At 45.8% G+C, this 26,642-nt stretch overlaps 1 protein-coding gene across 3 annotated transcripts in view; it reads left to right on the top strand.

The window, feature by feature from the left end:
• GGTA1 (glycoprotein alpha-galactosyltransferase 1 (inactive)) overlaps window positions 1–24,661 on the top strand; it is a 59,974-nt gene extending 35,313 nt beyond the window's left edge. Inside the window, exons 3-8 of one of the 3 annotated variants that reach the window (XM_031450365.2) lie at window positions 4,679–4,767; window positions 9,782–9,817; window positions 10,995–11,060; window positions 11,612–11,701; window positions 17,856–17,993; window positions 22,020–24,661. In XM_031450365.2, coding sequence (XP_031306225.1) covers window positions 4,688–4,767; window positions 9,782–9,817; window positions 10,995–11,060; window positions 11,612–11,701; window positions 17,856–17,993; window positions 22,020–22,713 — 1,104 coding nt within the window. In that variant the 5' untranslated portion in view covers window positions 4,679–4,687 and the 3' untranslated portion in view covers window positions 22,714–24,661. The remainder of the gene's footprint in view (window positions 1–4,678; window positions 4,768–9,781; window positions 9,818–10,994; window positions 11,061–11,611; window positions 11,702–17,855; window positions 17,994–22,019) is intronic. The other 2 variants (XM_064490483.1, XM_064490484.1) reach the window with 2 other exon arrangements.
• Window positions 24,662–26,642: the final 1,981 nt, after the last annotated feature.

Below are 26,642 nucleotides of genomic sequence, written 5' to 3'. Positions count from 1 at the left end.
CCTGCGCCCTCCCCTACCACTTACCTGCTTTGTTTCTTTCGCAACACTTAATCACCACCTGACACGTGTCCTTTTGTGTGTCTTGACCCATTGCAATGGTGAAGTGACTCAGGCTCCACCTAGCAGGGGCAGTTTCCTGGGGAGGACGGGATGGGTTTCAGGGGCAGGGGGTGTATCACAGGCAGAGGAAGACTCTTCAGCCTATGGGAAGGTTTGGTTTCCTCTGACACTGCTTTTCCCCTGCTCTCCCAAGATAATGGCTTTTCCAGGGCTTCTGAGTGCTCTGATTTAGCTGAGACACTTACCCTTCCCCGTGACATGAGATGGAGAAAACAAGGTCCACTTGAATTCCTTTCAGAGAGGGATTGTGTTTGGAAGGAATACCTTGACTTAGCCCAGCTGGGGTGAAACGATGAGCTTCTCTGAGGTCGTGGGTGTGGGCATCGGTCTGTGTAGGACAGGCCGGAGGGGTGTAAGGAAGAATTAAATTGATAGGCCACGTGGAAAAGTCTGTCTGACACTCCAGGGAAATAGAAGTGGAAAAGGCGAAGGGGGTGGGTGGAGAGGAGTGTGGAGAAATGGCAGGCTTAACAACGTGACCCTGCCTTGCGAAATGCACCTGAGTTTAGCACAGTCTGCACATGTTCCAGGAGTTGGGGCTGTGAATGGTTTCATTTGGAAACCATTGCAGGAGCTGAGTTCTGGGAGGGGCCCAGGAGCAGCCCATGTGGGTGGTAGGATGGATTCAAAGAGACCTCACAAACACCTCAACAAGAGGGCCGAGGAGACGCTGGGAGGGCTCCCCTGGAACCAGACCTGGCTGGGTGCACCTGATCCCCTGAGGGGTGGGGCCCAGGTGACCTGGAGGTGGTTACACGCTCCCCCCGCGAGCCAGGGTGCTAGCACTCTGCACGTCCTATTTCTGTGCTCTACCACTTAAATGGGAAGTTCAGAAGCAACCCTACTTTCCTACTTGGGTAAGAGAGCTAACCACCAATCTTGAGAATTACACCGTTTTGAAAATTCTGAGGGACGGACACATAAGTGAAGGGCTTTTAGACCACGCTGGCTGCCACGTGCCTCATTTTTATCCAGAGAGAAAAATAAAAATGTTTTAAAAGAACGGTTGGACACCCTGCCAACCCTTTCTTCCCTGGAGACTTGGGTTCCAGATTCCAGGAAGCTTATAGACACCCATTTCCAGCATTTTGCTAAAAGACACAATATTGGCTGATTTAGGCAGCTTCCAACTATAAGTCTCCAGCAAGAGTGATGCCTGACCTCAGCATAAAGCAAGCAGATTCAATCACTGTAAAGTCCAGAAAGAAATGGGCTTCAAGAGTTGCCTCTGATGCTAATTTCTGAAATTAAAAAAATCAGACACCTGAATCTGGCAAGAGGATTAGGAAGTGTGTCTGATCTTACCTCAGGCTCTCCCTGATTTAAACGTCAGCGTTCTCCACGGGAGTTTGTGTGTTTCTCGGTTTAACATTTCTTACACCGGGAGAAAATTTGTCTTTGATTCTCAGCAAGTGGGGATGATAAAGCTTCGGATGGCCTGGACTTGATGAAAGAAAATCGAAGTCACGTGGCATTTCCGAGGAGCTCTTAATCAGGCTGCCACACAGAACATACGGATAAACCTTTAGCATCCTGAATTTGCATCAGTTTGTGCTTCACTGTTTAGCATGTTCTTATTCCAATACCCTTATCCCTTTCCCTCAAATATGTTTTGAGCTCTTGCTAAGTACCAGGCACTGTGCTATCTTCACTGGATCCTCCCAACAGCCTGTATTATAGGTATCAGTAAAAAGAACTAGCTTTTTTTTTTGGATCATTTATACGGTGCCAGGCACAATGCTAAATATTTTATGGATACCATCTCTTGCAAACAGTACCATTTTTACCCCCATTTTAAAGATGAGGGAACCAATTGAATGAGATCAATTACAGGTCCACCATCCTTTTTCTGAATCCCTAGGGCCAGATGTTGGAATTCAGAATTTTTTGAATGTGGATTATTTATCATATATTATGTAATGCCCCCAGTGCAGCAGCAGCATGTAACAAAACACATCAATATTTATGCAAAGAAACGTTTAAACAGTCTCCCTAAGTGGGTTGGAGATGATAAACAGCCTCATGTCAGTCAGAACCTGGATGCCAACTGAAGTACAAACAGGCTTTCGGTTTTCAGAGCTTGTTGGAGTTGGATGAGGGTCTGAGAGATGCCTCCGGGTTCAGGGTTACCCAGTTCCATGTGTGTCTCAAGTCCCCGCCTCATTCCAAAGCTCATGTGGTTTATCGCCATCCACACCTCTCTGGGAGTGCAGACAGCAGCAAATGTGGCCACAGCCTGCATCCAGATCTGTTTGCTCCCAAACCCAGGACTTTCCTAGCACTCAGTGTAGCCATCAAGTGGCTTTTTCCAGCAGAGGGGCCGATCTGCATGCAGCCTTCTGCAATTCATCACTTTGCGGAGGGCCCTGGCTGTAGGGGCCAGCTCACGAGGTACTCACAGGGAAGGAGCTCCAGACTGAGGTTTCCCTGTGGCCCAGTGGGCCTATCTTCTCACGGTCTCCAGAAGGCGACGGATCATGGTTGTATCTGAAAGCTGGAGGTTGAGTCATGGCTTTTCTGTTTCCAATCAGACTCCCTTTCTAAGCAAGAAAGAATCGAGTGTCATGGCTGATAATCCCATTACTTTCTCTTCTTTAACTGAATTTAATAATAAAGGTGATGTAGCCCATGGGATCCAAGCCTGGAATCATCTCACAACCCTCTCTGAAAAGAACTGGAAAATAACCTGTCCCCTGAAAGGACACATCTCAATGCCATTCTCATTTTATTTCATTCACTTACCAGATATTTATTGATGGCCTTCTCTGCTCTCTGCGGGGCACTGGGGTTCAGGATCGAATAAGAAAACAGCCCTCCTGCCCTCAGGAAGCTCGAACAAATGGGTAGAGCAGACAGAGCCAAATGCGGATGTTACCATGTGAGCCCCTCCCAAGGCAATGTGTACAGCAACATGAATACAGGAGGTGCTGGAGGAGCAACATGATGGAAGAGCTGGATAAGAGAAAGGGGGCTTTGCTGGTGGTTAGGGTCAGGGTGGGAAGTGGCTTCACAAAGGCCGTGACGTTGCCCCCCAGGTGTCCACTCTTGGGTTTTCTCTTACTTCCTGTTCCTCTCCTTCTCACCCCATCCTCTATCCTACCCCTAAATGTCCACATCTTCGGTCTTCAGCCCAGATCCCTCTTCCTTCCTTTTGTTCTATCCCCATTCTCTCCTTGGTAATTGAATCTATTCCTTTCATGTTAAATACCATCCTTGGTCCCTGGTCCAATTGCATGGCTCGCCCACATCTCTCCGATGAACTTTAGACTCGAACGTCCACCTGCCTACCCATCTCAATTTAGGTGTTCACCCACTCCTTGAAATTCACACATCCAAAAGGGAATTCATGATGATTTTCCTCCAACCCACCTGCTTAAGCAGAAAACTTGCTCCTTCCCTTTCTCAGCCCTGATGATGAAATTAACCAGCCAAACCCTGTTGATTCTCTCTCCAAAGTATACTTTGAATGAAGCTACCCTTTGAGCCAGGTCATCTCCCCTCTTTTTTGGCCTTTAGAATAGTCTGCCCTTGTCTTTTTAATCCATTCTCCACACCCCAGCACCCAGACGGGTCTCTCTGAATGAAGTTGGATCAGGTGATTCTCCAGCTTCAGATGCTTTTGTGGGTCCCCGTCCCACTTTCCATGCCTTTCTGGGCTCTGACATCCCCTGCCCACCCTCTGCCTGCGTCCCACCATCACCCCTCCCTTGTTCCACCCACTCAGGTGAGAGAGCTTCACTACTTTTTTTCTTGTCCAGGTTTTTGCTTTTTTTTTTTCCTTCAAACACAAGCAGCTTTTTCTCCTGTCAGCCTGTTATAGATGCTGTTTCCAAAATAGTCCCATCCCTTCTCATGGCACTTTTCATCCTTTTCTATCCTATCTTCATCCCTTCGGAAGCTTTAAAGTCACCTCCCCAGTGAGGCCGTCCCCGGCCACCCAAATTAAAGTACTTTCCAACCTGTCACCCCCACCCAGTATCCCTCCCCTCTTCAACGACAATTTCATGAAGCAACCAGGAAATATTTATGTACCTACTGTGCGCCAATGGTGTGGGCGTGGTGGGGAAAAGCTGGTGGGAGGGGCCTGGGAAGTGGCTGAGCCTACAGCATGGTTTTCTCCTCTGAGGATGGGGTGTACAGTCGGTATATCCAGAGCAGCAGAGCTCTGGATGGATGGTTCCCTGAAGTCATGTGCTGAGAATTGGGGCGATCTGAATTCAGAGGCAGCTGGAGCCCTGGGAACCATTAGCTAGACCCTCACTCTCCCACACCCATGGCAGCCCTTGGCAGGAAAGTCAGGATACTTTCCCTTTGAGCCTCAAAGTGGCCTTAGCATCCTCCCCAATACAGGCAGCCCTGTCAATTCAATTGAATCGGCTAATTTGCCATTGCAGGCTTATGCAATTTAAGGTAGAACACACTTCTTAGCCCTCGTTAAATATTCATTGGCTTTCCCTTTTAGGAAGGATATGGGTAGAAGCATTTCTTAAAAACCGTATCTCACTCTGGATTTATTTAATCTATTTTTTTCCCCTCTTCTTTTTTTCCCCTCCCCTAGGAAAAAATAATGAATGTCAAAGGAAAAGTGATTCTGTCAATGCTGGCTGTCTCAACTGTAATTGTTGTGTTTTGGGAATATATCAACAGGTAATTACAAAATATGATGAAATGATGTTGATCAAAGTCTCCTCTAATCTCCTAGTATCAGCCAAGTCACCAGGTTGAATTAAAATTAGAATTAACTGACACCATTAAGAAGGGAGTGTACCCTTCCTGCATCCCCTGAGCCCGACTGCCTTTAAAATCACTACATCGTCAAGCACCTCCCAGCTTATTATCTTCCTTCCTGCCATGTTCCGAATGTCTTGATTTTTATACTTTTGTGGTTCTAGGTTGGCTAGAGCTGAAAACAGCAAGGTCATATTAAGACCAAAATGTCATATTAAATTATTTATATGACCAGATATGGAAATTACCTTAAGAAACTTCAGGCAGGAATTCCATGAGAAATCCACCCTAATTTTTGCAGTCCTAAAATATCTGCAGAGTTCAAAGGAACAACTCAAGTTGTTGACTTTTGCTGCAAAATACACTCTGAGTCACTGGTGATTCATTTGTGCCTGGCTAAAATTTTGGGTGTTTTGCCTTTTTTTTTTAATTCTGGAGAGCAAAATGAGTTAAACATTTCTGAGTTTTCAAATTCATCAGTGGATTCACCCCAAATATTTGAGCTGCTTCTGTGTTTTTGGAAACTACAGTGCCTTGGGGATTCCAGCTGGAGAGGCTTCTGACACAAGCAGCTACACAAATGCACGATGCCTGTGACTGTAAGAGGCACTGGTACAGCTCAGCCTTTCTTTCAAAAAGGCCACCGTACAACTGCGCTGGGACAGCTGTCTCGTCACCACTGATATTTTCATGATGAAGTGTTTTAGTAGCCCCCCAAGTTCAAGATGGTGGCCTGGATTAATATCAGGATGTCCCTTTCAATTTTTAAATTCTAAAGATTTGATGAGTCAGCAGGACCAAGAATTGCACCTTCAGGTACCTCAGTAGGAAGAGCCTCCAGAATAGGAGCTGTTATTCCCCAGGGTGCTGAATAGATCTAACCACTTCTGGAATGTTACTCTGTTTAATTCTGAACAACTCAAGATGAACAAGACAAGCTAGAGAGTGACCAAGGTAAAGTGGTCACAAACCAGGTCTTTCAAACAGAAGAAACAGGAGGTAAATGGTCCGAAGAAAAGATGACTTAGAGTTGGATGCAGGGGCCCTGGGGTTCCCCTGGGTACCTGAGGGCTGAGGAAATATCCTCGTTGGAGTCTGGAGCTAAGGTGCCGGGGCCGGGGCCTGGGCCACCACTTACCTCCTCTGTGACTTTGGGCAAGTTACTCAGCCACTCTTCCTCAGTTTCCTGATATATTTTTTTTAATCGTTTAAAAAAAATTTAAATGGAGGTACTGGGGATTGAACCCAGGACCTCTTTTGTGAATGCTAAGCATGCGCTCTACCACTGAGCTATTTCCCTCCTCCATCTTTAAAAATGGGGATAATAGTACTACCTGCTTCATAGTTGTTTAACATGTTGAATTAAATAAGTTATTGTGTATAAAGCACTTAGGGCAACGCACTCAGTAAATGCTAGCCATCGTCACCACCATCATCACCATCACCACCACCACCATCATCATCCCCACCCTCCTCATCATCTGCCCAGAGGGCGGACTAGGACAGGGGATTTTGGCAAATAGGAGGAGGAGCTCTAGCAGTTGGAAGAACCCAACAGAAGAACAAGCATCCTTTGGGGTCCCTGCCCTCAGTTGAGATGCTTGTGTAGGTAACCTTTAAGTTCTGAACGCTTGATTAGATCACCTTGGTGTTTTGAACTGCAGCCAGAGTCATACTTCCATATTTTGGGTACTTCACAAAATTAAAATATGGGAGCCAAAGGCCCAAATGTGTGTATTGGCACTGGCCTCGCCTAAAGAGGGTTATTTTGCAGTGCTGGGCACACTCTCCCTATGCGGTAACTGGAGCAGGTTCTGGCTGTTCTTCAGGGCCCTAGTCTGGCAGCCAGGCTGCAGCCACATCATTCTTCAATGTGAGGAATCTGCTTGAATGTCTGCGAGAGGTTTAAAAGGCAGCAGATTCTTTGCCACCATGTGAACTGGCCACGGGATGGTCTGAGGTAAGCTGAGGGCATTAACCTTAGACAGGTGGGCTGCACTGTAGCTAAAAAAGGATCATAAGGTAACTAAATCAAACACATCAACTGATTAGTTAATACCACTCCTGTCAGGAGAGCATCCTGCAAGAAAGTCATCCAGGGCAGCATTTGATTTGAAGCTGGATGAAAAAAAAACTTAGAATTTTAGAGATGGAAGAAACTTTAAAAGTAATGATGGTGATGGTGATGATGATGATACCAGCTACTAGTTACTGAGTGTGTGCACGTGTCAGGAACCGCACTCTGCTGTCCCTCCAGTTCTTACAGTAGTGCTGCAAGGTAAGAATTAGTCCATGTTTCTAGATGAGGAACACTGAGTCTCCACAATGTTAAATGTTAATGTTTAAGGTCATAGTTTCAGGAAAATTTAGGTCCAGGGCTGTCTGACTGCAGCTCATTCTCTTACTTGCACTACTCTTCCTTTGAGGATTCCCATTTTTCAAGTGACAAAATAGAGACCTAATAGTTGAACTGACTTAACAGTGAATTTATGTCCAGGTTTGTTTTTTTTTTTTTTTCCTCTTAATGGAGGAACTGGGAATTGAACCCAGGACCTCATGCACTCCAAGCATGCACTCTACCACTGAGCTATGTAACCCCCATTTGCTACATCCAAGTTCTAACTAGAACTCAGGTCTTCTGGTTTGTTGCCCAGGGCTCCCTCTTGAGCTTGTTGTTCATGCCGAGAGCTGTGAGCAATAGTCGGAGCCAAGAATTCCTGCCCTCAAGGGGTTATGCTCTAGATGGAGCAAGCAGATGTATGCAAAAATAACCAAGGATGCAAACTGGAGGAAGGATATTGGAGGGAGAAAAACGGAACCATGAGAGTTCAAGGAGGAAATGATTATGTTTGGTTTAGAGGGGGATCTATGTTTTCGCATTCATTTACAAATATTTATTGAGCACCTACTATGTGCCAGGCACTGTGCTAGGATCGTACTAAGGAAGGCACAGAAGAGGTGGTATTTGAGCTGTGCATGAAGGGTGAGAATGTGTTAAATGCCATACACTGCAGGGTGGATATTGCTGTGACCTGAGATGTTGAAGGGGTCTGGAATTTGAGGGCGATGAGGGGCAAGAAGGATGAATAATTAAAAAGATGGGATGTGGTGGCGAATCTGAATCTACAAACTGATGCCCTGAGTGCCAGCTGGGTGTCTGAGTGCTGTGTTGCAGCTGACCCTCCCCCTTCTCTCTCCCTTTTCCCTTGCTCCTCTTGTAGGATCTGGAGTCAGATTCCCCAGGTCCAAGTACTGTTTCTTCTCGTCCTTCGGCAAAATCACTTAATGCCTCTGTGCCTCTGAGGAAGAACAGAACCTCCTTCACTGATTGTTGTGAGAATTTAAGGAGCTAATACATGTCAGTTGCTTAGAACAGTCCCTGGCCAAGTATTAGCTATTATGAATATTGTCAGATCAATAAACAGATTTAGAAACAAGGGACTTCAGTGCTTAGTCCATGCGTATTGAGCTCAGAGGGGAAACCATAGGTGGTTAGAGGGCATGCATTTCATTCCTACCAGGAGATGTGGACTCCCAGCAGCGGCAGAGGCAGAGGCAGAGGGAGGAGTTAAGTGGCTTTGACAGGGTCTGAAACAAATGTTAGTCATTTATCTTTTTCAGAGATGAGGGCAGCTGGGGCCAGACAGGCGCTGAGCCAGGGCAGGTGCCTGTGCCCACGTCCAGGACTCTTTCTACCCGGCTCTGTCCCTTTTATTTACAGGGAGGGGAGTGAGCAATTAAGGCTTAGCTGTTGGGCACAGAACAATGGAGTAATCCAGTATAGCAAGTCCTGTCCCTTTACCCCACCCCCAAATGTCTCTCATGTCAGTGCACTCCTCTTCCTCCATGTCCTCAGCTGCCTTGGTCTGTGCCCGGACCACTGCCATCACCCTCTGACTGGCCACCGACATCTACTCTTACATCCGCTCCAGATAGGACCCTATCCCTCTCCTGCTTACAACTCTTCAAGGGCAAAATCCCCAGCAGGTCCCAGCAGGGGCCCTGTGGCTACTTCTGTGTTTGTTTCCTTGCACATTTAAATGCTTCCTTCCTTTCGCAGGGCCTTTGTTTATTTTTCTCTCAGTAAGGAATACTATTCCCACTTCCTCTTCACCTGGATTCCTATTTATGCTTCAGAACTCAGCTAAAACATTACCACTTCCTCTGGGAAGCCTTCCAGGTCTTCATGTTAAGTGCCCCTAGTTACTTATGTTTTTTTGTTAGATAGTTAGTTAGTTAGTTAGTTTGTTTTTTTAATAGCTTTTCTTGGAGTTTGAAGTCCCATGGCTGTGTGATTATCTGAATAGGGTCCACCCTGCCCATTAGATCGTCTACGCTACCAGGACACATAGGGACTGTGTCTGTCTCTGTAACACATGCTCAGCAAATATTTGTTGAATGAATGGAGGTGATCCACTAGTGGAGTCATATATTCACTGGTCCACATTTGTAGGTGCCTTAAGATGGTCTCATTGCCTTCATTAGCTTAACAAATGCCCTTTGAGGCTGTTTTTTAGAAGGCTCTGAGCTGGTGGGGTGCTGGCTCTGCAGTCGGTTTTCTGGGGGAAGGTAAATCCTGGGTGAAGGATGGCTGGGCCATGGTGTTCCTGAGCAGGTGGCAGGAGAGGACCCAGGTGGAGCCTCTCTCCCTCAGCGAAGCCACCCTAGACAATGCAGAGCTGCCATCTTTTTTTTTTAAACTAAGATTTGAGATTCTCCAGAGACCTCTTTCCCACCCCTTGTTCTGAGTAATCCTGAAGTGACTGCAGTCCCTTGATATCATTGGTTCCATCTCAAAGGAAGGTAGAAACCTAGAAGTGGCCAAAACCCAAGCTCTCAACTCAGCCTAGGGCTTCAATGATAATAATTGCAAAATAGCTTTTCTCCGAATTAAAAGTAACATGATATGTTTTTATTTCTCATTTGCTTTTAGCCCAGAAGGCTCTTTATTGTGGATATACCACTCAAAGTAAGTGCTTTGAATTCTAGATATCAATAGGAGGTCTCCCTTGTCCATTCTGCTACCCTCTACCGTCCATTCTAAATATGGCAGGTGGTGATGGCGCTCTGGTCACAGGTGGAGGGCAGCGATGGGGCCCCAGGTGTCTGCACTGTACTCCTCCAGCCCCCTAGATTTGCCTTTACAGACTCATGGGCATGAATCGTGTTTTGCTCTTGCTTCTCATCAAGCATCTGCCTCTTTAAGTGGTGTCACTGGAGAACATTCCTGCCTTGCTCATAAAAAGAATCAGAGTAGACATTGTCCATTAGGCTGCCCAATACATGTTACATAAAGACGTTTGCAAAGGATCAAGAAAAACGTTTGGGTCACCTGATGAACTAGTATATATATTATTATTGTTGTTGTCAGTGAGGAATCTGTAAGCCTTCAGTTTTCTCCCTGGTTTCAACCTGGCTTGGTTGTCAGGACGCTCAGAACAGAGTGTTGTACTTAACGGCTTGTACTTTCCTCAGCCTTCACTTCTGATACCATTTACCCCCTGCTGTTTTGTGCTTACGTACCACAGGATCTCAGCAATTTGCCCAAACCCACTCAGCTAACATCTTAGCTATAAAATACAAATAAAAGTAAAACTTGGATTCTTACAGAGTGGCTGAGATGATCAAGGTCATGCGAAAACACCTACCTGAATGGCTAAAATGTTTCTCTGTTTCCTTTTGTTTTGTTTTTACTATTGTATTGTTCCACCGTTTATTCTACGCACAACTTCTTTATCATAAACCATCTCAAGCACTTCCTGAAAGTAGAGAAAATTGAGACTCAGAGAGGGAAAATGTCCCATTGCAGTCATACAACTAGTAAGAGGCAGATTCAGGACTCAGATTTAGGTATTAATGCCCCAACCCTGCCATTCTTTTTCTCTCCTTCTCTCCCCGCTAGGGCTCCGTGGACAAGCTGAGTGTGGGAAGCCACCAAAGGGAGGGGAGATCCAGGGGGTGTCAGGTCTATCTTCTTACTTGGCTAGAGCAGCTGTACTTTTCATTTTACAAATTAGCAATTAAAACAATTTTTTCTTAATAATCTGCCATAAAAAGAGTTTCAAATCCTCCCCTCCCCACCCCCCCGCCCAAGTTTGGGACTGCCTCATTTTCTAAAACTGTTTGTCATCTTTCTCATTTCTTAGAAACCCAGAAGTTGGTGACAGCAGCAGTCAGAAGGGCTGGTGGTTTCCGATCTGGTTTAGCCATGGGTAAGGCGGTGGGATGACCATCTGTGTCTCCACCTAGCACTACAGAGTCCAAATCAAATGGTTTCTTGGCTGTAACCTTCTCAGTCACTTGTCTTTCTGGCTTATGGAATCACACAGGGAATTCATGTTGTGGTTGGGAGCTGGACATTAAGTTTGGTTTTCATGTTTTTGTTTTTTTCCCTTTTAACTCAGCTGGGGAGGCGGGGTGTGGCGGGGTGGTGAGTGAGGCCCAGGCTGAAGCTGAAATGCTCCTCTGAGGACTGTTTTATCAAGTTTCACTCCCCCTGAAATAACCAGAGGGTTGTTGGCTCATAAGGTTGCTAACCGTGCTGACCTGGAAGGATAACAAGAAAGGCGAGTCCCGCACCTTTTCATCCACAGTACATCTTTATGAGTGAATATTTAGTACCACAAACCTTCCTCCACTCACTTGATGCGCATGTTCTCTGCCTTAGAACCCATTTTGACAAGATCCTCACCCACCATCCCAACACCACAAGTCACCCTCCCTGCCTTCCTCAACTTGTTTTCCCTTTGTTCATTACCCACAGTTACCATGAAGAAGACATAGACAAAGAGAAGGAACAAAGACAGGAAAACGAGGAAGAAAAGCTTCAGCTTTCGGACTGGTTTGATCCACAGTAAGAAAAGAAGTGTCGCCTGAGTCCAGTAAACCCACAGCTTAGCAGGAGGTGGTGGGGGCTGTGTGGGCAGCGGTACCGTGGAGAACATTCCTGATGGGGGAGGCGGAGCCTTAGCACCTATGGGACCTTTAACACAGATTAGATAAGAAACAATCTGACGTTTTGACTCAAATTCTTGAGTAATAACTGCAGTGATTCTGATGGCAATTAGCCAGCAGCAGCAGATCACACAATCCTGGGGTTGGGAGGGGTCTTACGGGCCACAGGTTGTTGTGGAAAGCCACAGGTTCTAAAGTCAGAGCAAGAAAATTCTGAGATTCAGTTAACTCATCTGTGAAGTGGCAGTGATGATACAAAATCTCACAGGGCCATGCATGTGTTCACTAAGCAAGCATACAACAAATGTTTATCAAATACCTCTCATATGCTAGCTGGTGTCACTATCCATTAATGTGTTCAGAAACTAGCTAATGGGTCAAAAACAGATTTTTTTTTTTAAAAATTGAACTCAAATGGAAAATCAGAGGGCATCACATGAAGTAAGGATAAATATTGTTTAGCGGAATTTTTGTTTCGGCATGTATGTATGTGTATGTGTTTTGTTGCGATGCAACATGTATTCCTCACTATGAGTCAACGTCAAAAATTCTGTCCTAGATATCGTGTTAGGCACAGGAGACAGGAGAAATCAGTGAGTATGGTCATATGCAAGAAGTTCACGGTCCTGTAGGGACACTAGACATGAAACTAATATTTACCAAGATTAGTAAGGACATGTGATCAACTTGATTTAGAAGGGTGTGGTTTGGAGAGTAAGCAGAGGGGAGCTGCCCAGGATGACCATGAGGTCTGAGAGATGATGGGTGGTGGTGCCACTGGCCAGGAAAGGGACTAGAGGAGGAGATGCAGGTCTAGGAGAGGGGGAGGCGATGAGCTCAATTAGGGATGTATGTGGACTTAGATACTTGTGGGGCATCTGGACACTCACAGGGTACCTGTCTGAGTCTGTTCAGGCTGCTATAACAAAATACCACAGATGGGATAGCTTATAAACAACAGAAATGTATTCCTCACAGTTCTGGAAGTTGCGAAGTCCAAGATCAAGGTACCAGCAGATATGGTGTCTGAGGAGGACCCACCTCTTAGTTTCTGTATGCCAGCTTCTCTCTGTGTTCTCATGTGGTGGAAGGGGCAAGGAGCTCTCTGGGGTCTCTTTTCTAAGGGCACTAATCTCATTCATGAGAGCTCCACCCTCATGACCTAATCACCTTCCAAAGGTCCCACCCCCTAACACCATCACTTTGGGGATTGGGTTTCAACACATGAATTTTGGGGAACACAGTAGTCAGTCTATAACTGTGCCCATACCTGTGGCAGAAGATACGTGGTGGAGACACAGGAAGAGAAGCCATCAGGGTGCGGGTGGCAGTGGGATCTCTAGGCCAGGATGAGGCCACCAGGCAGAGAAGCAAAACCGAATCCTGTCTGACATCGGCATTTAAAGGGCCAGTGGAGGAATAAAAGTCTGAAAAGGAGCAGGCGCAGCCATAGAGGGAGGAGGAGGATCAGGGGAGAATAGCAACTATTCTAGCACGAGGGGTCTTAGGATCTCGGAAGACTGAATATGTTTTAGCAAGTTCTCCTATTGTTTTGGGATTTGGGATTCATGCCTGTGTGAAAGGATGGGAATTTTGGCCCCTTGTATGTCATTCGAGGAACTGGACAACAGGGTAGCCATCTATGAGATGCTAAACCATTCCTGGAAATGTAAGAATATGGAAGCACTGCAGCTTTGATAAGTCCCTTAGATGTGTGTGTGCATGTTGGAGTGAGACCCCCCTGCCCGCCCCAGCCAAGGACCAGCTAGATGAGCTAGAGATGGTTGCCAAACTTCCTTCAAAGGAGGGGGGCCCGCTTTTACTGTGTACTTGTGGTTTGCTGAGTGGGACTTGGGGGGCAAGGCCAGCGCTGAATTACTGGGGTCAGAGAAGAAACAGATCACAGCCATCAGCTGTCACTCTTTCCACTCTCCTCCATGTACGATTCTCCTCCAAACAAATGGCGACCAGATACTTAAAGAATATCGATTTGACGTGGCACCAAATCCAAGCCTTCTCAAGGCACCAAAGTATGTTTCTTGCATAAATGAATGAAAGATGAGCAACTAAATTTACAAATATATTTATATAAATGTATCCATTTCTATAAGCTATCAGAAACAATTAAGTATATTGTGTATACATTTTTGTATCAAGATCTCTTAGTCTCTGTATGTCTGATCACCTGATCACCGCATCCTCTTAATTTTCCTCCTACTTCTCCTGTCTCCCTTCTCAGTCTCCTTGACAGGGGACCCTGCCTCTCCTCAGCCATCAAATAGTAGTTTCTGGAGGTTGAGTCCATTGTCCTCATTTCTTTTCTTCATACATCATCTTCCAATGTGCTCTCATCCATTTCCATGGCGTTAGATACCATTTGTGGGAGAATGACTCCCGCCTTTGTATCTTCAGCCCAGAGGTTTTCTGAGCCCCTGCTTGTGTCTCACTGCCTGCCTAACAGCTCTGCATGTCTCACGTGACCCAGATGGAGTTCTTGATTCCACCCCACCCTTGTTTTTCTAATTTCCCATCACAAGCAAGCCTGAGTCCAGGAGACCGCTCTGATTCATCCTTCATCCTTTCCTTCACCCCTACAGTCTAATTCGTTTACATATTCTGTTAATTCTTCCTCCCAGATTCTTCCCACATCATCTCTTCTCTCCATCTCACAGCCACCCTTGTTCATGTCGCCATCAGCTTTTTGCTGGATCACTGTCCACGCACTGCTACCTGGGAGGAGTCCAGTAAATAATGCACTGTATGCATTCCACATCTTTTCTGACCTGCTGTGTGATTCACAGAATTTTAACATTTCCTCTACGCAACTCTTGGGGACCACAATGTACTCATAAATTAAGTACATAAAATTTAAAAGCTACCAATTACCTAGGTAGGTGTGTATTTGGGTTATGGAGGCAATTTTATTTTGTGGGAAGCCTTTGGCCTGGACTGGTGGGACCCCACAAGCTGAACACAGTGGGTGCCCTGCTTGGTAAGAAGGCATATGGGCTGTTTTCAGTCTTTCCTGGTACTTCTTCCTCCTTTTAGAACCCCATCTTGGTGACCTTGGCAGTTGACACTGGCAAATGCTAGCTCATCTGCCGGCTGTCTCTTCTTTTTTGTTGTTGTTGAGGGGTTGGGGGTGGAATGGGGGTGGATTTTGAGCAGAGGTTCATCCAGGAAGCTGATCCTCCCACCCCTTCTTCCTCCTCTACTGCCTGTGTTCTCAGCCTGTCGTCTGGCTTCTTAGTCAGGGTCCCTGACATGTTGGAATGGCCAGTGGAATTTAATAATTAACAGCTGGGAAATAGAACATTTTAATTTTTAATTAAACATTAATTTTTAATATTGCTAGGTTGTTTTTTTTTTTTTTTTTTCCTGCTGGAAGGAATCTTCCCAGCCAGGTAACCAAACTGGACACTGGTTTCCTGACTCAGTCTTTCTAGAAGGTGTAGACTGAGTGGTCATGCCACTGAGGAGTGCGTGGCAGGTGATTCTCAAAGGCTGGGACGGGTCTCATTCCTCTGATCTCCATGCTCAGCACTGGGCCTGGTACAGAGCAGGCACTTAGCAAATGTGCATCGAGGGGTGCCCTGGTCTAGCCCTCCCTAACGATTAACTGGCTAAAGACATGGTGCCCTTCTGCTCTCCTACCCCCACTTTTTTATTTGTAAAATGGGAGTGATGATAGCACCCATTTTAGAAGGTTGCGAGGCTTCAATGAGAGAATGAAAGTCAAGTACTTGCCCCTGTGTCCAGGAGTATTAAGAATACCTTCCCTTCCTCCTCTTTCTCTTCCTTTTCTTAAAAACAATAATACCTGCTTGCCAAATGTTCAGCTCACACGCAGCTGCATGGCTTAGCTGACGGGCTGGGTCAGAACGTCTAAGAGATCTTTGACAGGCTCTATACACTAAGGACTGAAGTGAATGAGGTGACGATACAGGGAGGGTTTAGTTCTAAAATGTTGGTTATAGAATTCTAAGCCATGTGTGTGTGTGTGGGTGGGTGTGTGTGTGAGTGTGGTTTTTGGTCTGAAATCCTGTCGTTCAAGGAAGCTGGGGGTTTTATATGACTAAAAACATCACATAAGCTTCTTGAAAAAAAAAAAGACTCATCATTTCTCACTCTGCACTGATAAAAATGCCAAAGTAGCTAAGTTGAGTGGAAAGGATGACAAACCTGGATTTTTAATCCCAGTTCATGAGCATGGCAAGTACAAATCCAGTTCAAGAAGCAATAGAAGGTAATGGTTCAGAGTACTGACTACAGATTCAGACTATCTGGCCCAGCTTGGCCCCTTACCAGCTGTGTGATCTCAGACAAGTTATTTAACCTTTCTGTGCTGCAGTCTCCTCAGTGATAAAATGGGAATCAAAACAGTGACCACCTCTGAAGGGTGAAGCCCTTGGCCCTGTGCCTGGCCCCATAGGAAGTAGCCAGTGTGTGTTAGTTACCATCATCAGTGGCCAGATGTTTGGCCTTGGACAAATTAACAAGCCTTTCTGAGCCTTGCTGTCTTATCTGTACAATGGACATAATATGTGGCAAGGCTGTTGCAAGGATGAAATGAGAAAGTGCCTGGCAAAAACAGAGTCCAAAACAGCTTCTTTTATGATGGAAAGAAAATAAGAGCAACTGTCCCCCGTGCAGCTGGCATACCTGGGGTGCAGGGGCAGAGCTGTGTGTGGGGTTTGAGACTCCAGACAAGATGGGGGGGCACCAAGAGAGCAGCCAGGCGGTGTCCCTCCCAGTTCTGGAGGCAAATCACTGTGCAGGGAAGAAGGAGGCAGGCCTGCCGGGGGCATAGGGCAGGGGTGGGAGGCTGAGTCAGCTCAAGAACAGGAGTGCAGAGTTGGGTGCAGGAGGGACAGGAGGCAGGACAGGAGGCATGAGGGAGAGTCTACTGAGGGCTGAGGCGACGTGGGGGTGACCTAGCCTTGCTGGAAAAACCCAGCTTTGCCAGTGTGGGAGGGGCAGTTTCGTGAAAATCCATGTGTGAGGGTAGGGGAAAGTTTTACTGGGCCGATCTACTTGCTAATATCTCCTCAACAGTGCCACGTGGTGAGAACACAGCCAGCAGGGACCCGATGGGGCCACCAAGACTTTGCCCCAGTCACCGGTCTTCTCCCCACAGTGGCTGGAGTGCAAGCACAGGGCTGGCAGGGGCCGGGCCCTCGTGCTGGGGGCTGAATCTAAATGACTGGGTTGCAGTCTCTGCTTCCCAGTGGGGGAAATGCAGCCACTTCCAGAGCAAATCGGGGTCAGAGCCTGGTCCCCGCCACCCCCTCCCGCTTCAGGCTGGGCCCCCACTGCTCCTCAGCCTTTACGCATTTGCTCTGTCTAGTCTGCCAGTTTGCTGTTGTTCTGACGTTGCTTCCTGTGTTTGTGTTGGCTTTGCCACATCCCTTTCAAGTCTTCTGAGTGCAGAGAACATCCCCCCACCTTTGTGCTCCGAGTAAAGAGGCAGCGTGGTCTGATGAGTCCCTTCTTTTCTGGGTGACTCTGTCTCCGTGTTTGTAAAATGAATGATAACACCAGAACTCCTTTAAGTCTGGGGCCCTTTTCGTCCTATAACCAGGTTCCTGCCCAGAAATCCCTTTCTGGCAAAAGACAAACTGAAACAGCTTTTCCCTTTTTGAGGTCTAATGTCACTCTCTCATCCCCCTGCGTCAAGCATTAGGGCTTTCTCAGGGTCAGATGTCATCCACAGGGATAAATAACACCCAGAGATGCCACTGGCGGCTTAGGAAGGGGCTGGGGAGGGAGGGGAAGGGATTTAGAGGGATGAGGATGAGGACAAGGAAAGCAGGAAAGGGAGACAGAGGGTATGAGCTGTACAGGTCAGATCCCCACAGGGCCCCGCAAGGCAGTCCTCTGGTCCTTCACCCCGAAGATGCTGCAGAAGTCACATCTCCAGCTGAATGCTTGGGATTAAACTACAGTCAGGACTCAAGGACAGTCACCACAAGTCATGGCTGACCCATTTTCCCCCAGACTGTCTCTGCCCCAGCTTCTCAAAGTGACTCATGAACTCTCTGTTTTGTCACCAGGAAACGCCCAGAGGTTGTGACCATGACCGGATGGAAGGCGCCAGTGGTGTGGGAAGGCACTTACAACAGAGCCATCTTAGAAAATTATTATGCCAAACAAAAAATTACCGTGGGTTTGACAGTATTTGCTGTCGGAAGGTAGGTGTCACTAATAAAATTGACCTTGACTTTTTCTGGTTCCGCTGTTAGAGGGTTAGTGAGGGGCCCCCTGGGCTTATGGAAGCTGTTTGTGACTTGTTTGAATTCCTGGGCAGGAGAATGGTGTAATGGGACCATTGCAGGCTCGTTTCTGATGAGGCCCCAAAAAGCTGAGAACAAAACAGGAGTCTCAAAGTGAGGGGCTCGGGTTGCAGGTAAGAATGTCTGCTACACCCACTCTGGAGTCTACAGCACACCCACATCCATCTCCTCCCTGGCCTCCATGGCTCTCTGGAAATTCCAAGAATGCCAGCTGTTAGCCCAAACGTACACCATTGTTTCTCCTTTGCTCTCAAGACCCAGGACCAAGGACCAAGGACCAAGGACCAAGTACAGAAGTGACTTAAGCGCAGTGGTTTTCCACATCAGCACAGATGACCACTCCTCCATGGGTTCCTCTGCCCAATTCCACCTGGAGGCTTTGGCCCCAGGACATTTGGCTGGTAAGAACAGCCTCTTCCAGAGGTCAGAGAGGTTCCTGTGTCAGCTTCCATTTCCTTGATTAGAACATTTCTCCCCAAACTGCAATCATTCTTACTTAAAAGAAGTAGCTGTAATATTAGTTTTAAAATATAACTCATTTTGCTCTTTAGGAGAATTTTTTCTTTCAAAAGAAATTCAAAAAAAACCCAAAAAACAAAAAACAGACAATGTTTTTTCCCTATTCGCCCTGCCTCCCCATCAATGGGCTTTCCATCTGTATCTTTTCCGAAAGCCACGTGGGAAGTTGACCCCTTGCTTGTACAAAGAGATTTGAAGTCCCAGGTGGATTTGAGCTTGAACTCTGCCCACTGCAGGGCCTAGAGGAGAGTTCTGTGAAGATCTGAGAGTTCTCCCGAGACCTCCAACTCAGAGCCCAGAAGCCATCACCGTCACCATACTAACCAAGCCTTATTGTCACTGAATGTGCTCGTCCCCGGGACCTATGTGGCGTCTCTTGTAGAGAAGACTGACTCTGGAGTTTTGACATTTTTACTAGAAGCTGTACTGTTAGGAGTTGGGAACAGGATGCTCAGCTCACCTAATCCTTTGGTACAGGAGGGGACAAACCAGCACACTGCAGATCAATTTAATCGTGGTGTTTCAGAAAAGAGCAGAACGTATCATACCGCTCCACTATGGCTTCAGCTATCTCGTTGCAGCTTAGCAGAACTAAACTGTAGATGGCATACCCTGGTGAAAACCCCGTGCTCTCCGCTCTAAGGCAGGAGAGGACTGTTTGTACTCAGCAGGAATAAATCCTCCCAAGAGAGGATTTGGACTTTTAGGAGGTGTGATATTTGGTTTGTTTTCAAATAACAATGCACAGAGCCAACAGCAGTGTTTTAATCTCTAAACAATGTTAAACCTCACAAAGGCTCCCTCCCTCTCTGGACTGTCTCCCAAGCTTTAGGACACAATGGATTTTTTTTAAAGTTCCAGAGAATGAAAGAATTTCCTGGCTACCAGCCCCAGAGCCATGTCGAAGTCCCTCTGTATATTGCTCAGATATGTTCTCTCTATTTAAAAAATCAGTACTGTAAACACTTGGGTTTCCAGAGACCAACATTAAAAGCACAGTTTACTTTTGTGGTAATGAAAGGGGATCCAAGCAGCAACCAAAAAGCAAAAAGTGCCAGTTATTATTACTCACAAAATGTGGTAATTTGGCTGTTAGTGTGATCAGCAAATTAAATTCGGTCCATGTTCACTGAGCGTGAGTCTGGGGTGGCAAGAGTTGTGTTAAGCTAGCTGACCACTCTTTCCCCTACTCCATCAGCTCTGTGACTTCACAAGCTAGCATGTGGCTTGGCTTACAGAAGACATGAACATGATGTTTTTTGAATGAAAAGGTATCTAGCTCAAATACCACTACATATCTCTTAGAATGACCCAAATCCAAAATGCCGACAACAGCAACTGCTGGTGAAAATGTGGACCAACAGGAACTCTTATTCACTGCTGGTGGGGATGCAAAATGCAGAAACCACTTTGGAAGACAAGTTTGGCAGATTCTTACAAAACTAAACATACTCTTACCATACAGTCCAGCAATTGCATGCCTTGGTATTTATCCTAAAAAGCTGAAAATTTATGTCCACACAAAAACTGGCATACGAATGTTTATAGCAGCTTTATTCATAACTACCAAAACTTGGAAGTAACCAAGATGTCCTTTAGTAGTTGAATGGATCAATAAACTGTGGCACATCCAGACAGTAGAATATTATCAGAACTTAAAAAAAAAAAGATCTATCAAGCCATGAAAAGACATGGAAGAACCTTCAATGCATATTACTAAGAAAAAGAAACCAATCTGAAAAGACTACATACTGTATGATTCCAACTATGTGACATTCTGGAGAAAGAAAAACTATGAGAAGAGTAAAAAAATCAGTGGTTGCCTGGGGCTGGAGCTGGGGAATAGATGAACAGGCAGAATGCAGGACTTTTAAGGCAGTGAAAGTACTCTGTATAGTACCACACATACATAAGGATAGATATATGTCATTATACATTTGTCCAAACCCACAGAGTGTACACCACCAAGAGTGAACCTTAATGTAAACTGAGCTTGGCGTGATAATGATGTGTCAGTGTAGATTCATTGATTGCAACACATGTGCCACCCTGGTGCTGCCTGATGTTGACAGTGGGGGAAGCTGTGAGAGGGAGCAGCAGGGTATGAGGGAACTCTCGGCGCTTTTAGCTCAGTTTTGCTGTGAGCCTAAAATGTTCTAGAAAATAAAATCTATTTTTAAAAAAGGAAATGAGATAGTTAAAATCAGGTTAAATCAGAGGTTGTTTGCTCTGGTATATGGCTGGGTCTCATAATGATGGTGTCTGGATAACGGATTGGTGTTTGGGGTGAGCAGTGGGAAACTCACAGAGTGAGTATGTAATGTGGAAGGATGTCCATGTCCCATAACCCAGTCTCTGGGTCTCAGAAAAGGATAAAAGAATGGTGATGGTTAGGCTCATGCATCCCCAAAGGACCCAAGGGTCAAGTCACCCTTGCATCTGGTGGGACAACAGGTTTTCACTGGGGTATAGATTGGAGTTTTTGAGAGAATCCTAAGAACTAGCACCCCCTAATGTTAGTTAAAAGGCACAAACTTCCAGTCATAAGATGAATAAGTCCTAGGGAACTAATGTGCAGCATGGTGATTACAGTTAATCATATTGTATTACATACTTGAAGGTTGTTCAAAGAAGAAATCTTAAATTTTCTCACTACAGAAAAAGAAATGGTAATTATGTGACGTGATGAAGGTACTAACTAATGCTGAGGTGGTAATCATTTTGTAATATATGTGTACCAAATGAATTCTTTGCACATCTTAAATTTACACAATGATATATGTCAATTTTATCTCAATAAGGCGGAAAAAAATAGAACTAGCACCCACTGTGCCTGCCTGAAGTCTGAACCAATTGATAAATAAGACAAAGGCAGACAGTAGTGAATATTACCTTCAAAATAGTTCATTACAGTTAAAGCTGTTCTTGGAGAATGTGGCTTATCTCTGCAGGCCCTGGGCCTCCTAATACTGAACCACAGAATTAGAAAGACTTAGGCATCCAGGCACCAACAGCACCAGAAATTACAGGCCTCTGGATGTGGGAGTAGGGCCTGTACCACTAAGCTTACTGCAAGGCCCAGAGCAGTTGAGAACACATGTTCTCCCCGCCTGGCCAGCTTCTAAGAGTGGGAGAGGAGGGGGCCGGGCTGTGCGTGCCCAGTCACCCCTCCAGAATCAGCAGTCAGGTAAGTTACTCCGCCTCCCCAAAGCTGAGTGAATGAATGGTGGAGACTGGCAGGAATGTTACAGCAGCAGATGTCCCTCTGTGTGAAAACACTCATCTGGAATGGGGAAAAGTCATTCCTTTCCTAAAGAGCAAATTACAGACAAGACAGTCAGAACAACACATCACCTCCTGTAGAAATCCCAGAGGTTATATCTACCCCATTCTTCTTTGTTTCAGATACATTGAGCATTACTTGGAAGAGTTCTTAACATCTGCCAACAGGCACTTCATGGTTGGCCACAAAGTCATATTTTACATCTTGGTGGATGACGTCTCCAGGATGCCCTTGATAGAGCTGGGTCCTCTGCGTTCCTTCAAAGTGTTTGAGATCAAGCCTGAGAAGAGGTGGCAGGACATCAGCATGATGCGCATGAAGACCATCGGGGAGCACATCGTGGCCCACATCCAGCACGAGGTGGACTTCCTCTTCTGCATGGACGTGGACCAGGTCTTCCAAGACAGCTTTGGGGTGGAGACCCTGGGCCAGTCGGTGGCTCAGCTACAGGCCTGGTGGTACAAGGCAGATCCTGACGAGTTCACCTACGAGAGGCGGAAGGAGTCCGCAGCATACATTCCGTTCGGCCAGGGGGATTTTTATTACCACGCGGCCATTTTTGGGGGAACACCCACTCAGGTCCTAAATATCACCCGCGAGTGCTTTAAGGGAATCCTCCAGGACAAGAAAAATGACATAGAAGCTCAGTGGCACGATGAAAGCCATCTAAACAAGTATTTCCTTCTCAACAAACCCACTAAAATCTTATCCCCAGAATATTGCTGGGATTATCATATAGGCCTGCCTTCAGATATTAAGCTTGTCAAGGTATCTTGGCAGGCAAAAGAGTATAATCTGGTTAGAAATAATGTCTGACTTTAAATTGTGCCAGTAGGTTTCTGAATTTGAGAGAGTATTATTCTGGCTACTTTGTCAGAAAAGTAACACTTAATTTTAACTTAAAAAAAAAAAAGTACTAACAAAATACCAACACAGCAAGTACATATTATTCCTCCTTGCAACTTTGAGCCTTATAATATGGGAGAATGAACATATTGTAATCAGATGTAAATTCCCAGTGATTTCTTATCTATTCTGGGTTGGGGAATATGTGATCAGCTGAACCAAAAAAAAGAAAAGAAAAGAAAAGAAAAATTGTCATAGGCAAAGAAAAAGTCAGAAACACTCTACAAGTGCCAGATGATATACTGGAGAAAAGCGTGCAAAGGGAAGTGTTTGGCAACAAGATACAATCCTGAGGGGCTGTCCTCTTGATTCCAGTGTCCTCCTGTCTTTGCCAAGTCTAAAGCAACACAGAGCTGCTTTGCAGCAGGAGAACTCAAGGACATAGTCTACCTTGGGAATCCTCAAATGGTTTCAATAGTAGAGTGCTTCAGGCAGTTTGTAGTCCGTGGCCTTTTCTCATCAGGACGTTGTTTGGCTTCTGTGCAGAGACTGGTCAAGAGTCCCAGCGGATATCATGGGGTGAATGTTGGGGGTCACAGGGAATCTGAATGAGTCAGTGGGTGCTCAGCATGAAGTGAAAACAAAGCCTCAAAGTAAGCTGGCCATGAAATAGCAAAGAGAGAGTGGAAAGAGAGTTTGATCACTGTGGGGCAGTGCCACTCTGACGGACAGCAGGGCATGGGGTTGGCATGTAAACACAGCGTGGATCCAGGTGCTGAACGGGAGGCAGCGCGGTTGGTCTCCAGCCTCCTCAACCCTAAGACAACCAGAGAGCAGCGTTGTCTTAGAAGATGCTTCTTGTCTGGGCCAAGTCGCATTCAGTTTGCCAGATTCTGGAACTTGTGTCTTCAAATCCTTGGCCAGAGGAAGTGGATGGTGCCAGAGTAGACAAAGGCCCACCATGGACTGAAGAGGCTTGCAAAGGGTCACATTTCCCAGACCTGGGCTTCATGACAGTTAGTCATCAGCAAGTCCTGCCACCACTTGCTCTAACCCTCAGGGTCCCTCAGCCCATCAGGCCGCAACCTGGAGGGCTGACATCAAGGACTGGAGTGGAGGAAAAGCCCACTCATCAGGGAACCTCTCATTTCCCCCTGCCCTCTCTGCACTACTGAAGTGTAGCAACCAGACACGTTTAATAAATAAAATGGTTAATTGATTTTATATCAAGAGTAGAGGGGATGGCAATGAAGACCCAGTCCTCATGACTAAACAGCTTAACATTCAGCTCCTTTCTCTAACAGAAGCTAGGAAATCCTACATATTATTTAAAGTTAAGCAATTCAATGTAAAGGAAGTTAGGAGGCAATATTTACACATGCAGTTCTGTTTATGTTTTGCTTGTGTTCCAGTTTAGGTCATTTGTTTCCATTTTCAAGGGATTTACTTGAAGAGGCTTGCACTGGCTTGATGTTCAGCACAACGGGCTGCTTTGATAAAATGAAACCTACATTTCCTCTACCATTTCACTGTGCCTCCTACTCTTCCGTTCCTGCCAAAAATTCTCACAACCCAGCAAAACAAATAAAACCAACAAAAATCCTGGAGAAGTGGCCTTGTAAAAGAAAAAGGAGATCACAGATTAGTTCGGACTCCTCTCTACACTCAAGTTTTCTGGGATCCGTTCCGGAGTAGGGGAAGTTCACGGTTTCAGTCCCAAACCAAAGAAATGATCTGTCCTCAGAGGTCAAAGGACTGATGTTTCCTTTTGAGGGAATCTTGATTTTTTTTTTTAAACAAATCCATTTAAATTTAAATTCCAAGTGGACAAAGTCAAGATCTCATTAATAGTTCAATATTTTAAACAAATAAAATAAAATTCCTGATTTCCAATGGAATAAATTATTTTCTCAGTATATTCTGGTCTGGTCATAGATTGTACATTTTCTTCCAAAGATGTTCAGAACCGTTGATTGCAGAATTTTAAATACTTAGACTCTGAAAAGTCCTCATGTCCTTTTAAAACTGTGTCCACTATTCTAAAGATAGAAAGAACATGGTTGAGATTTGCTAACTTATGTAACAACAAATGTTCATATAGAACTTTCCAAAGTGATGCACTGAAGAAATTAACTGCCAGTGGAAGAACCACTAGAGTAAGCCTTGCCCCCAAAGGTCAGGGCGGGGCACGAGGTCAGAGGGGGAAATCAATACCAAACCATTATCTGGTTACTAGTCCTGACCCCTGGGGAGTACATCTGGCCAAGGGAGGCCTGGGAGGGACTTTCTGGATGGATTTCCAGCAAGGCTGGTGGCTGTATTTGTAATAAAGATTGAAGGGGAGCAAGATGATGTAGTGTGGTGCATGGGGTACACAACAAGGCATGGTTCCCTCATAGTAGAGAATTATTCCCATTTTGTAGATGAGCAGAGTGAGGTTCCGAAAGGTTAAGCCACCCAGCTGGGAGGCAGCTGAGCTGAGGTCACATCAGAGAAGCCGATAAGGAGAAGTGTTGACACCACACATATGGAGGGCCATGTTTCCTATCGAGGAAAATGTCGCTTTATAGAAGAATCTAATAAAGAGGAATTTTTGCCATAAGAATTAATATTTTAAAAGAAAAACAAGATATGTTCCTAGACCTGTACCACTTCCCACTTTTTTATGCACAAAAACTGCCCAAGTGCATTAAATTAGTTAAAATGGATCGTGTAAAAATAAGTAAATAAATAAAAGACTCTGTGATCATTCTCAACTTGATATCGTGCCTGTGGAGCTGCTGTAAGCCCCATGGGCACACGGACGCTGTTATTTCAAGGCAGTTCCCCGAGGGCATGGCTGGGCGGGGGTGGCGTGGAAGGCACAGCCACACCTCCTCCTTCCACTTCACCTCTAATCTGGGGGTCCCACGCAGCTGAAAGACAAGAAGTTTCTTAAAGGCCAGAAGGGCCTGACTGCTCTTGTCCTTCTTGGAATAACTCATTTTTTTTGTATCTCTCCCAGCCAAAGCCACCATGTGGTTTACTAATAAGGGAACTATGGCAATACTTATAGTTACAAATATTTATTAAATCACTGTTCATTAAATGTACCTTACGTGAATGAATAACACAGGCATGGTAGCATACAAACACGTGTGAAACATCATAGGAAGCATGAACACATAACATACAATATATACATTTTTAAGGAGAGAAAGCAGTGTTAAGTGGGGATCCAGTGGTCAAAGCCTCAGCTCTGTAAGGGTGCAGAGGTAGGATTCAACCCAGGACAGTCTGACTTTAAATCTTTTGCTCTTCCCACAGCTCCAGTCTGCTGTGCACGTGCACACATGCACACACACACACACTTTAACCATCTTGTCTGAAATCTGAGGACAGCAAGGAATCACCACCAAGAGCTCTCAATTAGGCATTAAAGAGCAAGAACTTACTAGACCAGAAACTTTTTAGAGGCAGAAGGTAGGTCTAAACTCATCCTAGAGCCACGCTGGAGGAGCAGCCAAGTGAAACCTGAGTGATACAATGTCCAGGGAAGTTCAAGGGCCAAGGGAGTGCAGAGGAGGGAAGGATGTCCGAGGAGGTGGAAATAGCCTCAGAGGGGCTACCTCGGAATGGAGCTTTGAGAGAAGAGAAGGGGATGGCTGTGAGGAGTGGAGACGGAATGAGGTTTCAGAGGGAGAAGGAGCAGAGGCAAAGCACAGAGGACTGTGATAAGACTCGCACGGAGGCCCACACAAATGGTGCTGATGCCCTGGATGAAATCTCATAGCAGAGCCTGTGAGGAGAGCAGCAAAGACCATGAGAGGGCTTTGGCTGGTTAAAGGCTGGACCTTTCCCTGGCATCCGTGGCTCTCTTTCTCCCTTCCCAGCAATGCTAGGTCTCCTTTATGGAGTTT

Source organism: Camelus dromedarius, chromosome 10 (assembly GCF_036321535.1).
Source record: "Camelus dromedarius isolate mCamDro1 chromosome 10, mCamDro1.pat, whole genome shotgun sequence".
Taxonomy (NCBI): domain Eukaryota; kingdom Metazoa; phylum Chordata; class Mammalia; order Artiodactyla; family Camelidae; genus Camelus; species Camelus dromedarius.
The sequence above is the reverse complement of the archived record's forward strand: the minus strand, read 5'-3'. Positions and strand labels throughout refer to the sequence as shown.